Source organism: Eptatretus burgeri, chromosome 2, assembly GCF_056783735.1.
Source record: "Eptatretus burgeri isolate ZD-2024b chromosome 2, Ebu_testis_v1, whole genome shotgun sequence".
Taxonomy (NCBI): Eukaryota; Metazoa; Chordata; class Myxini; order Myxiniformes; family Myxinidae; genus Eptatretus; species Eptatretus burgeri.
In genome coordinates, this window is record NC_140962.1 from 34,475,653 (window position 1) to 34,492,038 (window position 16,386).

A 16,386-nucleotide genomic window follows, 5' to 3' on the forward strand; every position below is an offset into this window, starting at 1 on the left:
GTGGTCGTGCATAAGGAACAAAGCCAGAGTAAGAGGGAGAGCGTGAGAAAGAGAGAGCGTGAGAGAGAGAGAGCGCGAAGGAGAGGGAGCACGAGAGAGAGGGAGCGCGAGAGAGAGGGAGCACGAGAGAGAGGGAGCACGAGAGAGAGGGTGCACGAGAGAGAGGGAGCACGAGAGAGAGAGGGTGCGCGAGAGAGAGGGGGCGCGAGAGAGAGGGAGCACGAGAATGAGGAAGCGCGCGACAGAGAGAGAGAGAGACAGACAGAGACAGAGACATTTACAGATACAGGGTCCACCAAAATCATGACTGTGTTTGCATTATAAATTGTGCTGAAGGCAATGTACTAACTGTTTGTTTTTCTGTTGCAGGTTAATCTTAAGAGTTGAATTTATCATGGATAAGTGGACACTTCAGCAGAGGGCACTGGTTGTGAAGCTGTACTTCCGAAACGGTTGCAGTGTTGTGTGTCCACAGCATGAATTCCGAAGAGCATGTAGTGTGAGAATAGCACCAACAGACAAAGCCATAAGATGGGTGACAGCAATCCGACAGACTGGTTCAGTGGCAGATGCAAAAAGGTCAGGTCGTCCGAGGTCAATGAGAATTGCAGCAAACATTTCGGATGTCCAGGAATACGTCGTGTGCTCCCGAAGAAATCATGTAAATGGCAATTCCATGAGCTGTGAATTTCCGAGACTTCACTGTGTCGCAGTGTGACCACTCCTCATTTTCATAAATGCCAAGGTGAGCCAATGAAAAAAGCAAAGAACTCACAAGGTTTTGGAAAAGCGATGATATTAGAAAACCTATACGCCAAGAAAACCAAGACGCCAAGGTGAACAACGAATAGCCAAGATCTTGTGAAAAAAGCCAAGGAGTGGTCACACTGCTGTGTCGGATTATGAAAAATGACAATGGGTGTTATCCATGCAGAGTGTAAGTTGTGCAGAGACTGTCACTCACCGATGCACATGCCGAGGACCTTACAGGAACTAAAGGACAATATTTGTAGAGAAATCCTTAACATTCAGTTGGAAACAATGGCAACAGTGTGATGGAGTGTGTTGTGCAATGGGCACAATTTTGTGTAGATGCCTGTGGCGGTCACTTATTGGATGTGATTTTCACGAAATAAATTGTGAACAATCTCCAAAGTGTATTCTTTCATTTCAATCTTATATATTCAGTACAATATACTTCTTATTTCCAACATTGTTCTGTGAAATAGTCATAACTTTTGGTGGACCCTGTGTATATACAGAATATATCCAACATATAAAGCTCATTCTAAAGACCAATTGACTGACTGACTGACAGACTGACACACTGACTGATATTCAAGATCGGTACCTTTGAGGTGACATAGAAAGCTGAAATTTGCATGCCGATGAACGTCAAAGCTGATATTACGGGGGAAAAAAAATCACAGAACCATTAGAAAGTGTCCGTAAATGAAAGTATAAACAAGCAGTCATAGACTGGTACTTACGAAATCGTCAACTTGACCTCTGACCTTGTCTAATAAAAGCTGTCTCTCGAGAAGGTAGCGACGCAAACCAGAAGTTTCTACGATGATTCTGTACCAAACCATCAAAAATGGAATGTTTCACCTCACTGCGACCTTGACCTTTGACTGATTTTGACCAAAATCTAATCAGCACTAGCCATCACCCTCCTGAATCACGTGGTGTAATTTGACATTGGTAGCTTCTTCCATTCTCGAGTTAGAACTTTTTTTGGATATTTGACCTCACTGTGACCTTGACCTTTGACCGATTTTGACCAAAATCGAATCAGCGCTAGCCATCACCCTCCTGAACCACATGGTGTAATTTGACATTGGTAGCTTCTTCCGTTCTCGAGTTATCGCGCCTACAAACAAACACACAAACAGAGGACGGAAGTGATCAATATACTTACGAAATCTAATAAATGAAAATAAGTGAATGAAAAAAAAGATAAATGGAGGTGAGCAACCCGAGACAATGGGGAAGCATGGTAATTTTGCATGCCGAAGTACATCGAAGCCGATGCACCGGGAAAAATTACAGAACCATCAGAAAGCATCCGTAAATGAAAATATAAATAAATGAAAAAAAAGAAGAGAGTAATTAAATTAAAAATGAAATGTAGTTGAGTGAGCCGAGACAATGGGGAAGCATAGTTCATTATTATCACTGGTATATACATATCATGAATATATATATATATATATATATATATATATATATATATATATATATATATATATATATATATATATATATATATATATATTGGTGGTAATAATGAACTTATTACTGGATAATGAATAATGTATATGTATACATATATACAGTCAGCCCTTGCTGTCCACATGTTCGCCATCTGCAATTTTGCGTATCTGTGCTTCCCTTTTAGACACCCTTTCTCTCCATCCAGGCCAATACTCCCGCGTATCCACGAAAAAAAAATTAACTCCTTCCACATCCAACTCCTTCCACTTCAAACTCCTTTGGTTTTCAAAAGTCTTTTTTTAACACTTTCAATGCTTGGATAACAATATTTTCCTTCATTTAACATTACCTGTTAAATTATAACTGCACTGTATCGCCGGAAGATATAAAAAGTTGCCTTCTGCGTCTGCCCAGAACATCCTCCGAGTGCGGACAAAATATACCCCACCCTGAACTCGTTCATATTTCATAAGTTTTTTAAACTCTTTTATCATTTGGATAGCAATATTTTCCTTCATTTAACATTTCGTGTTAAATTTTAATTGTACCGTTTCGCCGGAAAATATATCAATTTGAAAATTTACATGCTGCGTATTTCAGCATCAGCCGCACTGCCGCATCATTTGTCTTCTGGCTGCCTGGCGGTTGGTGAGGTGCGGTATTTTATTGTAATAAAACTTTGGATACTGTTTCTTTAATCATGGGTCCAAAATGTCCATTAAGTGGTGCATCTGCTGAAGAGCAGAATAAAAAAGTGAAGAAAGTGATGACAGTGGATAAAGTGAAAATATTAGATTGACTTGAGAGTGGTACACGTGCTACTGTGTTGGCGAAAGACTACAACATCAATGAGTCCACTATTCGTTACATTCGTCAATGTAATGATAAAATTAGGACTAGATCAACATAATATATCTCCACAAAGGCAAGAGCACAACATAATAGATGTGAGGGATTTGTGAGTCGCTCCTGGGAGATCAATTGGCTAACTTCGTGCCATGGCTATGTTCAAGCAGAACTGACCAGGGCTACCCACCCACAGTACTCCAAGCAGCAAAGCCTTCTTAATAATGGTAAATGTTACTTATTTTTTTAATCTTATATTACTCAATTGTTCTTACTTTTCAATTAAATGTCTCTTTCCTGATTATTCATTGATGATTTTTGGACTTATTTTAGGAGGCGGAACGTATCTCATTGACTTGCATGTTATAAACTGTTCGCCGTTGATTTCGCCATTCACGGAAGTTTACAGGAATGTAATACCAGCAGACGGCGAGGTTTTACTGCATGTATATATATGTTTATATATACATAGTATATATGTTTAAATATATATATATATATATATGTGTTTTTATATATATATATATATATATATATATATATATATATGTGTTTTTATATATATATATATATATATATATATATATATATATATATATATATATATATATATATATATATATATATATATATATATATATATATATACATATATATATATATATATATATATATATATATATATATATATATATATATATATATATATACACATATATGTGTACTAGTAGTAAAGCCCGGCGTTGCTCGGGCGAGCAATAAAGCCCGGCGTTGCCCAGGCTTTCTTGCAAATTTCCTGAATAGCTGTTAGCGGTTAGCGGGTTAGGGTTAGTGTTGCGGTTAGGGTTAGCGGTTAGGGTTAGTGTTGCGGTTAGGGTGAGAGGTGAGGGTTAGCTGTTAGGGTTAGGGTTAACTGTTAGGGTTAGGGTAAGCTGTTAGGGTTAGTGTTAGGGGAGCTAACCCTAACCCTAACACTAACCCAAACCCTAACCCTAACAGCTTGGCGTAGCGGAGGTAAACAGTGCCCGGGGGCAAAGTGGAAACTTGCGTCCCCCGTAGGCCTTAAACTTGAGTGGATTTGAATGGAAAATCCCATAAGGGATATCGATTTATCGATTTTTTTCGAATATCGGAAGTGTTGTGGAAAAAATTTAAAGCCAATGACCCAAGTTGGACCAAAAGCCATAATCGTACCGAATTTGAATGGAATCGGTTGGAGTTTGTGAAAATGCATCAAAACGAATTTTGAGGGGCCTCTTAAGGAAGACACTAATATCATTAGTATATGTGCTAAATCTTGTTTGATTTCATGCAGTAATAAAAATCTGATGGTGGAACAAAGAAAGGGGCGTGCCGAAATATTAATATAGATATGTATATATATATATATATATATATATATATATATATATATATATATATATATATATATATATGTTTACATTTACATATATATGTTTATATTTGTATATATATATATATATATATATATATATATATATATATATATATATATATATATATATTTACACATATATATTTACATATATATATATATATATATATATATATATATATATATATATATATATATATATATATATATAGTTAAAAATGTGTTTGTCTGTGACCTTTGCATGCGAAAAGTACTGGACTGATCCTCCCCAAACTTCACATGCTGACAGAACATGTACCCGGGAGTGTCCCGATGTAAAATAATTGTCGTTCCGACTTCCGGTTTCCGAATTATGACGTCATCACCTGATTTCGTCATGTTAATTTTTCAAGTTCAGCCGATTGACATGGGGCCAATGCCATATATAATATATCTAACATATGATTTTAAGTTTTTGTTTGTGTGTTTGTTTGTTTGTCTGCACGCGCTAATCTCCTGAAAGGTGAAAGATAGGAGCTAACCACTGAAACAAAAAATGTCGGGATGGGCCCCTGGAAGGTTATAGGCAATGTGGCAAGGCCCCTCGGCCGGAGGGGGGGGAGGGGGTGTGTTTTCCCCTCACCAACCCCCTTAGCCTATGACTGCCATGGCCCAATAGGGAACTGATACTGTGCTCGCGTCAGACATATGTTTGGAAGATTAAATTCATTCAAAAAGTACCCAGGCAGCGACGGGTGTATTCACCTCATATATGTGTATGTATATATATATACTAGTAGGGGTGGGCCCGTAGGTGCGTAAACGACGACTGGATTGGGGCATTATTTCACCCCCCTCTCACCCACACCCCCCCCATCTCTCGCCCCCTCCTCTCTCCCCCTCTCTCATTCCAGTACCCTCTCTCGTGGGAGAGGCGTGCCAGTATGTGCAGCTTCGTTCCTTTGCTCTCATAAACGACGACTGGATTGGGGAATTTTTTCAATTAGATCGGACCAACCGTATCATAAATGTCCATAACTTGGGAAACACCTGGGAAACATACTCAGGTCCCCAGCGTCAATTGTGACGTCATATCAAACGAAGAAGAATTGTGACGCCCCTCTCTCTCGCTCCCCCCTAGTCTCGCCCCTCCTCTCTCCCCCTCCTCTCTCGCCCCTCTCTCTCGCCCCCACTATCATCCCCCCCTCTCCCATCCCGCTCTCTCGCAGATATTGGTGGACAGATAAATGGCCGTAACTTGGGAACTGCTTATCCGATTAATATCAAACCTTGAAAAGGCACATCCGCGGGTCCCCAGCAATATTCCTGGCAAGTTTCAATCAGATCGGACCGTCAATCGTGCAAAAAAAAAAAAATGTTGTGACGTCATTCGTGATGTTATAGCACCGTGTCTTGTCATTGGTCGACATATAAATGGCCGTAACTTGGGAACCGCTCATCCGATTGATATCAAACCTCGAAAAGGCACATCCGCGGGGCCCCAGCAATATTCCTGGCAAGTTTCAAGCAGATCGGACCGGCGATCGTCGAGAAACGGTGGTCGCAGACAAACATACAGACAGACACACACAGAGATTGCTGGAATTATGGATAGATATGTTTATATTTACATATATATATATATATATATATATATATATATATATATATATATATATATATATCTATATATATATATATATATATATATACATACAGATACATACATACATCCACCCATTGGGACCATACTCTGTGCAGAACGTTGGTGCTGCGTAAGCAGTCTCCTTGGCTATTGGACATAATCCTGGATGGGTCGCCACTCTGACACAGGATACAGCAAGCTGGCGCTCATTTTGCTGACCTCAGAAGGATGACAGGCAGAGTAAACCCCACCTGGTATTTATTCAAGGGCTGAGTGAGATTTGAACTCAGGATCCCAGGATCCCAAGCCCACTACCCTTACCATTCAGCCAACAACAGGCATTATAGTTATTTATTTATATATATTTTTTATTATTATTATTTATTTATATATAATAGTGTGTGCTGCTACGAGCCGGTACGTGTGTTGCCTTACGTGCGTGGCCGTACATGCAAAAAAAATAAAACTTTCAAACCGCGTGCCAGAAACGACAACCGCACAGGCCGTTCCTTCACTCTTGCATGCCCGTACGTGCGTGGCCATATGTGCGTGGCCGTACGTGCAAAAAAAAATAAAAACTTTCAAACAACTACACAGGCCGTTCCTTCACTCTCGTAAACGACGACTGCATTGGGCATTGTGTTTTATCGAGAAAATCGAGAAAGTACAGAAATTGAGAAAGAAAGAATACAGTAAGTCGAGAAAGCGAGGAAAAAAAAATCGAGAAAGAATACAGTAAGTCATCACTATCCGGAAGTCTGGAAGTTAAGTCCTCACACTATTTTATGTCACACTATTTTTTGTAGGGAGGTGCATGCCATGTGTGCTGACGTTTTTAACCAAGAATGACCGCACTGTGGTCACAACCAACAACAATATCTGGTCATGGCCAATTGGGAGATGCACATTTAAAGCACTCTTAAAAGTTGAACAGCAGGGATGGGAAATGCCCATTTAATACGATATAAAAAAATTAACTCGACACCTCTCATCCATGTCACCCTTTGCCACAATTATATCAGAACGAACTGATTTGTCACACGGTCACAAATTGTTTAACCCCAATGTCGGGCCGTTCCAAAATTATATCACACTATTTTTTGTAGGGAGGTGCATGCCATGTGTGCTGACGGGCTTGATTTAACCTTCCTAATAATTTTTATACAACATATGATTGGATATTTTCAGGGTCGCTCATTGCGAGTGGCACCTGACCCAAACAAAGCCAAAGCAAATCTGACGCAACAAATCTGGGCAGTGTATCATATGGAGGCCTCCAGCTCATCAGAAAATCAAAATGGTGGCCATATTATTTTGTTTGGGTGCCATGGTGGGTGGAGACGAGCGACAAATGTGGGTGGGGTCTGGCAGCTGTCCGACCAATGGGTGCATATTTCAAAAATCGACCCCCTGCAATGAACCACACCAACAACAACCGTGTGGAGTTCTCGTAGACATACAAGAGAATTGTGCAACTAATCAAAAATAACTGCAAACAACCAAGTTGTTGCTATTTGCCACCAAACCCAAATGGCTCCAAAGCACAACTGGATATAATATTCTGACATACTTATTATCCAGAATCATTGAAAAAAAATCCAAGTCGCTTTAGTTTTGTGCTGTTGGACCTTTCATGCTGAAACTCAAATTAAGCATCAAGTGTGATTTATTGTGCTGCATCAGCTATATTTTAATTCTATGTCCTTTTACAATTGGCACTAAGCTGATATTTTCAAAAACAATCTCTTTTAATACATCTAAAAAATATTTTTATATGTTTCCTTTTCTTATAAGAGCATTTAACACAAAAGGAGGCCCTTATGTCCATCAAAGCCTGAACTATAATTGTCAGCCTATGGTTGTCCATGCTCTAATCTTTCTTCAAATGCTGAGCATCAAGCAATGAAGCAGCATGTACCATTGATCGTTGATATGACTCGGCGAGGATCTGCTTCAAACCACTGACCTTCCACGCTGAGAGCGGACGCTCTCGCCTTTATACCACCGAGTATGGTTTTCATTCAGCATTTAAGATTGCTTACAAAGAAAGGTCTAAAGTATTTGTATTAGTTATTGTGGAAGTTTTCAAACTCTTTATGAACTGTGTGATAACATAGTTGGACGTTGTCCATTATATTACACCATTCCCCAATGGAGGATGAGTGTTCACAAGTTGATAAGAAAGTGTTCTGATTTATTCATCTTTTGATGTTGATGTCATGCTTAGAATATGCGGATCAATGGGTTTGGACAAAAATGATGTTTTTATCAACGGAGCTCGAAGAGGAAGTGTTGCTATGAATTATTGTTCAAATGCATTTCAAAAGGGTGACATAATACATGTATGCCTGGTTGGCCTTTATCACAAAGCTACAGGAATCAATCTGTCATTTTTTTTCTATGTTCCACTCAAACTTCATTGAAGCTGGACCACTACCCCACAACACGACATCATTTTCCTGCTGGCTCCAGTCTAACACTGCCACCACCAACCGCCATCTACTTGGGACAAGTTGAAGGTCAGATTCATAACCTGGATGGCCAATCAACTTCATAATTTCCTTCTTTATCACCACCAAGCTCACATGGTTTTTCATGTATCATCAATATCGAACATCAGTATCGATGATTCGTTGTTACACAGGCTGTGTGCATGTGATTTTTTTCTTTCTTTCTTTCTGGGCAGTTTTAAAAGGGGTGTACAAATAATTTATTCTTATTCCTCACACTCTCTTACCCCTATAGTACTTCACACTGCTTTATCAGACTACTTAGTACAATGCAAAGTAATCCCACAAGTATCATTGGATGAAAGATCAGGAATATCAATTGTTACAACTTACCGTTCCCCAAAATTACCAATGGAAAGCCAAATTTGGCAGCGGCCAAGACGAAAAACGAAACGTGTGGGAGACAGAAGGATGGGAAAACGTTTCGTACCTTTAAGGGTTTATTTACAAGGAGTACGGGGAGAAAGGTGGATGGGACCTGGTACAGGCGTCATCGGTCATGTGGTTCGGCATCCATATTTTTTTATGGCTGTCGAACAAACCAAGCGGAAAAACCAAGCGCATCCACAGACACGAGCAAGGTGAAGGAAACATGTAGTGTATGTGCAATTAAATGATATAAATAATCCTATCCCTACTAGGCACCACGGGAAACTGATTCACTCCAATGGTGGGGAAAACAGGCAAGGGCTAACAGGCGTGAAGCTGAGAATGTGCAGGACGATTGTGCAGGGTGAAGTGTCGGCTGGGAACAGGGAGTGTGGCATGAGAGATGCAGTGGATGTAAGGGATTGTGAGGCGGCAACACACCATCCACATCTCCAGAGACTAGTTCTCCCTGTCCTGATGACAAAGCAGAGCGGGAGACGAAGAGAGCCAACGAGACAAAAAGTGAGAGAGATGGAGAGTGATCTTCTCCCAAAGGTCAAACTTTAACTACTACTTCATGTGAATGAGCAGACCCAGTCCTTGTGGACTCTGGGACCACCTTCACCTGCGGTCGGTCCCATGATTGGCTCCCCGCCGCTTGCAGGTGTCGCCATCCTCAGGGCCGTCCTGCCCCACGGGGCAGTCCCAATTAAGAAACATTATATATGTATCAACTTCCAGGCTTTCTATCTGATGTTGATACCTCACCTTAATGTGATTACCCTGCACCCTCGAAGCAAAAAGCAGGGTTAAGCGATCGGTCCTGTATGTGTGTCGGTGCATACGAACATGTCTGCATTTTGATATTCCCTTTTCTCTGGAACCACCTGTCGGATTAACACAAAATTTTCACCATAATTGTGACGACTCATGTAGAATGTTTTAATGATAATTATGATGTCATAGGTCACATTGTGTGGCAGCCATGTTGGAAAAAAGGAGAAACATTGGACCTCTATCTCCAAAACTGTTCCATGGAATTGAAACTTGGTGCCTGTCAAGTACTCCCCATGGGGAATAAGTGTAAGTTTTTTGGGATGTCATAGGTGCCTTTGTTATGATGTCATAAATGCATACATATAACACTACGTCTGATCAGTATGGAAATTTTTGAGGGTCATCTCGGGATAAATTTGACAACAGAAAAAAAAACAATGATGACGTCATCGGTCATGTGATTTCTTCAGCCATATTTAAAATAAAATTTAAAAAAACCTTGAAAAATCTTCTTCTCCAAAATGGCTGTACAGATCGAGGAGAAACTTTACAGGTATGACCAACTATCCATGAGGAACAAAAAGTTCCCCACCTATGACATCATCGGTCACATTTTTTTGGCAGCCATATTGAATTTATCCTAAAACCTTCAACAATCTTCTTCTCCAGAATAGCTGGACAGATTGAGGGGTAGCTTCATACAAATGTTCCCCAAACCTTGGGGATACCAGGGTGTTCATGAATAATTGATCGGTCACATGGTCTGGCAGGCATATTCGATTGAAGTAAAATATATTTTTTTATTCTCTCTCTTGAACCGTTGCATCAATTGACATGAAACTTCAAAATTATAATCGAGTAGTGATGTGGAATGTGTGTTTTGAATTACAACCTGATCGGACACATTTTCTGGCAGCCAGAATTATTTAATTTTCTTGGTCTCGGTTCTTTTTTTAAATTATTTATTTTGAATAAGGCTCACTTGACGTGCCTGGATTGGTTTGAGGGTAGAGGAGTAGCAGCTGAAGTGCGAATCCTATTCAGGTTCCTCTTCATGACTTCATCTTTGCTTTTTGCTTGTTTGGGTTCCTTCTGATGACTGATAAAGAACTGTACCTATTTGATCTTCCATTTGATTTGAATTTAAGTTTTTTTTTAATTACAAATTTGCCAACAGAAGAAGGTCCTAGCACTAAATCCTTCTCAAGACTGTGCGGAGTCAGTATTCTCTGAATACCATCTAGTTTGTATAATTGAATCTATTCCTTTTGTTTTATCTCAGAACAGTGCCAGCATACTTAATCCTATCGAGGCTGGGGGTGGATCAAAATGACCCCCCCCCCTCCCAACCCAGCTTATAGTGAGGTAGTTGTCCTTATGCATTACATTACAGTTTGATGTTCAAAATAACCCCCTCCGTAAAAATTTCACGATTTCTCTGTAACCCACACAAGTTGCCAAATATTGTTTCATGACGTTTTTATTTTTTATTTTTGAAGTCTTGCACATCTTTTGATACCAAATTTATGCAAACAATTTAATACAACTACCTTACCATATATGTAAAACCCAATCACTTGTTAGCATTGATGCATTTTTTTTAAAAAGACAATGCTCACAACTTTTTCATAACATCCCCTATGTATGTGATTAATTTCATGTCAATAGGGTACACAGGGAGTGGACCCAAGGTGCCACATGCCAGGGAGTGGACGAGGGGGAAGCCATAGAGGGCGTCCCCAGAATAATTCGATAATTACAAAAACTCGACATTTTATCGCTAATTCATTCAATGATATAGGCATATTGATAAGAGGATGTTCTATCTGCACACCAAACTCTGTGCGAGATCTAAGGGGGGAGGTTAAAAACGAACTCCCCACCCCCACCTCGGCTTATACACACTTAAAAAAAAAATCCAACACTAAACTTTGTTAAAGGCATGCTAACGATCAGTTTGTTGACTTACCTCGAGAAAAATGGCTAAGCTCAACAAATCAGGAGATGTGCTAACAATCTTATTTTCTTTGAAGGGAGATGTGGAGAAAAATGGCAAGATACTATTATTTTAGTACGTTGATCACTTTCTAGGCCTGAGGCTTCGACTGAGATGCTATGAGGATAACAAGAGATAACCTTCGCCTTCCAAATGCAATGGCAGTCATAGATGCAAAGGATGGCATTCATGTCGGGAAAGATTTGATTTCCTCTCCTCTCCTCTCATCTCCTCCCCCCTCTCTATCTCTTTCATTCTGGGAAGAATACTGTAGTTAGGGAATTCATATTCACTATTTTTATCCACAGGAGACTTGCAGCACCTGCTGATGTCAAAACTTTAACTGAAACTCAAAGTGAATGACCTGAGGGATGAGGCATGGCACCCGTTGTATGCCTCCGCCCTGTTTATGACAAACCTCCCACTCATGTCACCTGAGGCTAGCTGGCAACCATTTGCCTTACCCTTTGTTCTTTTGTGTGTGAAATTGAGCAGAAACTAGGAAGAGGTACGTGGAATCGCTGTTACTTCAACACAAGGGACCACTGGAACGACCAGCACTTTTTTTTTTGATTTATCTGTTACAAACTGTTTTTAAGGTGAATTCGTAAGTTTGTAGGTGATTCCATTCCCTCCTGTTTGGCTTCAAGCTGCGTCCTTTTGCTCCTCTGCTTGGTGAGTGTTTCACTCGAACATAAGTATCGCTTGGATTAAATCATACTTTATGTAGTGAAAATGAGTACAATTGTTTATAAATGTAAGACATGGTTGCCTTTGAGAATTGATTCAAAGCAAAATGTAGAGAAGAAGCTATTGGGATTAATCTCTTTGCTCTCTTCACGTGGAATGAAGAATTAGTCGTTTTGGAATGAAGGCGAGTGTCGATTTCTCGTGAAGAATGTCAGCAGCTATCGAGCATTCCGATTAGCCACACAAACCTTTGCCAACACCAGGTTTTGCAGTCACATCAACTTATCAGCTGGTGCTTAAAGTCCAATATCATTCCGAAAGGTTTTAATTGCACATTCCACCCATCTGTCTTTCCCCTCTCATGTAAGTGGTACCTACAACAGGTAGGGAATGCTTGTGTGGCTTTTTCAAGGCATCTCATGGTATCCACCATCAGGCACATCTTCAAAACGTTTTTTTTTTTAACTTGACGGGGAAATCCTTATCTGCCTCTCATCTTGTAACTGTTCTGCCATCTTAGTTGACTTCATCCTTCTCAAGATATAACGTATTCAACGCTAAGCTTTTAAATCATTTAATGGCAATCAAGACCCTGAAACTTAACCAGCTCATTGACCCTCCTGTTACTGACATACTACACTGCACACAAGACAGTCTTAACTATTCCAGACAACCAACCCATCTCTGAGGCTGAAACATCAGTCCTCAGCAAAGGCTTAAACTTTGTCCTCATGTCAAAATGATGGATTAATTTACCATGAAGGAAAACATGGAAAAGTTTCTCCACCTCATTAAACTCAAGGCTCTTTCACAAGAAACAAGACAGTCCAAAGTGGAGAGCTTGCTGTCAAACCTCGACTCGGATTCTGCAACAGGTCCAGACGACATCAGCCCACTTGTCCTAAAAACCTGCGCCTCTGCACTTGCTCACCCCTCTCTCTGTTCTATTCACCCTTTCATTTGCTCAAGGTCATCTGCCATCTGCTTGGAAATCAGCAAACATTACTGGCCTGTATAAAAAAGGAGCAAAAACAGATCCCTGCAACTACAGATCAATCAACCTTCTCCCAATCATCAGCAAGGTTAAGGAATCCATCATCACTTCCAACATCAAATCGTTCCTCTTCTCCAATGGCTTGATTTCTGATCATCAATTTGGTTTCAGACCAGGTCACTCTACCCTGGATTTGCTTCTTCTGCTCTCCCAACAATGGATGGAAGTACTCAATGCCGGACATGAAATCAGAGCCAGCTCCCTAGACATATCACGTGCTTTTGACATGGTCTGGCACCCTGCCCTGCTCACCAAACTCTCTTCATATGGTATCCAAGGCCATCTCCACTCATGGCTCGCAGACTTCCTCTCCTGTCGCAGTCAACGTGTGGCCCCAAATGGAGTTCTTTCATCCCCTCTTCCTGTCTCGGCTGGAGTTCCTCAAGGTAGCGTTCTGGGCCCTGTTCTTTTTCTGTTTTTCATCAATGATCTCTCCGACTCTCTGTAAAATCCTCTTTATCTCTGCTGATGACTCCACCCTCTGCCGTACCATCTGTCATCCCTCAGACCAGCAAGCAACAGCTTCTTTGCTCTCTGCAGATCTGGATAAAATAAAAAATTGGTCCAACACATGGAACATGTCTTTCAATCCTGACAAATCTCACACTTTCACTGTCTCTGAAAGGACTGTTTGGACCCCCCCACCCCCACTCCCATCTACTTTCTCAACAATACTCTGGAAGAAGTCCTTTCATTCAAGCTTCTGGGTCTCACTATCTGCCATGATCGTTCCTGGGAAAGCCACATTTCCAACCTGGCCTCCAAAGCCAGTCGCCGACTGGGCATCCTCCATCGTGCAAAGTCCTTCCTCGTCCCACCTGAGCTCCTGACCACATACAAAGCTTTCATCCGCAGCTTGATGGAGTACTGCTTTCCCTTCTATACTGGTGCTCCTGCCTCTCACCTTTCTTGGCTTCACGCTGTGGAAACCAAGGCATTTAGGATTATTGGTATCTCCTGCGGTGAGGCTGTCATTGGGCCTCTCCCTCTCTTTCTGCAGGCAGGTTGGTGGTCTTTCTGTCTTCTTCCGTCTCCTCTCCGGTCTCGCCCCCCCCTCCCCCCTGGTTTTACTCAATGGGAAACAATGAGCTTACCCTGGTGAGCCAAAAGTTTGTCAAGGAAACAATTATAGGCTTCTTTTGTTTGTTTTTTTTTTCCCGTTTTTTATATCCTCGTGGAGGATCTCAACCTCTTACTCACGTTGTTGTTCTTGTGGACTTTTTTGTTTCACAACCTACAGTTTTCATCGAACCTTCCTGAAACTTGGCATATATATATATATATATATATATATATATATATATATATATATATATATATATATATATATATATGTAAAAATACCCTGCGCAGACAGTAACCATCTCCGATTTTGAAAAGTCCTCCAAGAAAAAAAGTTATGACGTCAAAATATCTCCGCTAATGGAAATCGCCTATACCATTATCTCCGAAACTAGGCAAGCTGGTTGAATGTTGTTTGCAGGAATCAAGCCGGGCATTAGCACAGATAATTTATCACAAACCTGATACATCACAATGGCGTCATATTCGTTTTTATGACGTCATCATGAAGAGGATGAGGATCTTAGTTCATTCTCGCTTGTTGTTTTACAGGATATCAGGCTCATAATGGAACTGCCCTCGCCCCCCCCCCCCACACACACACACACACACACACACACACACACACACACACACACACACACACACACACACACACACACACACACGGGCATAAAGACAAATACATGAGACACAACACAGGACTGTTATATGAGCCACTGAGCTTGGGGGAAGTGCCATGACCTCTCAGAGCACTCTGGGTACAAGCGTCACCACAACAATGGTGTCGCCTCTCTCACTGCACTTTTTTTTTCTTTTTTTTTTCTTTTTTTGTATACCTTGGTCGAGGCTCGTATGAGAGCTAACACACAACTCACAGCAAGGAGGCATGAGACAAGAGGGGCGGGAGTGGAAGGGACAAAACAGTGGGGAACAGACACATTAGGTGAACTGTGGAAGGGAGAGGGATGGGGATGGGACGGGGAACATGGCGAAGAGAAGATGGACATTTCAGGGACTTTCAGGAAGGAAAGCAGGAGAAATGAAGGAAGAGGGCTTGGGTGGATTATCGGGGGTAGAAAAGATCGAGGATTTGGATGGGGGAAGATAAGAGGTGGTGGTGAACAGCTGTTTTGAAAGCCTGGAGGGAAGAATGGGAAAGAATAGAGTGAGGAAGTTTATTCCAAAGGCGGGAAAAAAGAGGAATGAAAGAGTGAAGATGAGCAGTGATTCGTGATTTTGGTAGTTTTACCAGAAGGGGGTTGTTGGCGGACCTTGAGCACCCTGTGGAAATGTGGTGGGGACAAATCGCAGAGAGAGCAGGAGGGGCAAGGCTGGAGAGGAGTCGGTAGAAGACAGAAAGACCACCGACCAACCTGCGGTGATTGAGTGAGAGGCCCAAAGACTCAGCTTCATTGCGGGAGATGCCGATGATCTTAAATGCCCTGGTTTCAACAGCGTGAAGCCGAGAAAGGTGGGAGGCAGGAGCACCAGCCCAGAGGGGAGAGCAGTACTCCATCAGGCTACGGACAAAAGCTTTGTAAGTGGTCAGGAGCTCAAGAGGGCCGAGGAAGGACTTAGCACGACGGAGGATTCCCAGTCGGCGACTGGCTTTTGAGGCGAGGTTGGAAATGTGACTTTCCCAGGAAAGGTCATGGCAGATAGTGAGACCTAGAAGCTTGAAAGAAAAGACTTCTTCCAGAGGATTGTTGAGAAAGTGGATGGGGGGGTTTTGTAAACAGTCCTTTCGAAGAGACATGGTGAGAGTGTGAGATTTGTCTGGATTGAAAGACATGTTCCACGTGTTGGACCAGTTTGTGATTTTATCCAGATCTGCAGTGAGTG

The 16,386-nt window shown here is 41.3% G+C and overlaps 1 protein-coding gene across 4 annotated transcripts in view; it reads left to right on the forward strand.

Annotated features, from left to right (window-relative positions):
• The window catches only part of LOC147031777 (ras-related protein M-Ras-like), a 787,730-nt gene that overhangs the window by 568,223 nt on the left and 203,121 nt on the right, over positions 1–16,386 (forward strand). For 3 of the 4 annotated variants that reach the window (XM_085867509.1, XM_085867515.1, XM_085867520.1), the window contains one exon: positions 8,509–8,602. In XM_085867509.1, coding sequence (XP_085723635.1) covers positions 8,509–8,602 — 94 coding nt within the window. Of the gene's footprint in view, positions 1–8,508; positions 8,603–12,196; positions 12,411–16,386 lie in introns of those variants that run through there. The other variant, XM_085867522.1, reaches the window with a different exon arrangement.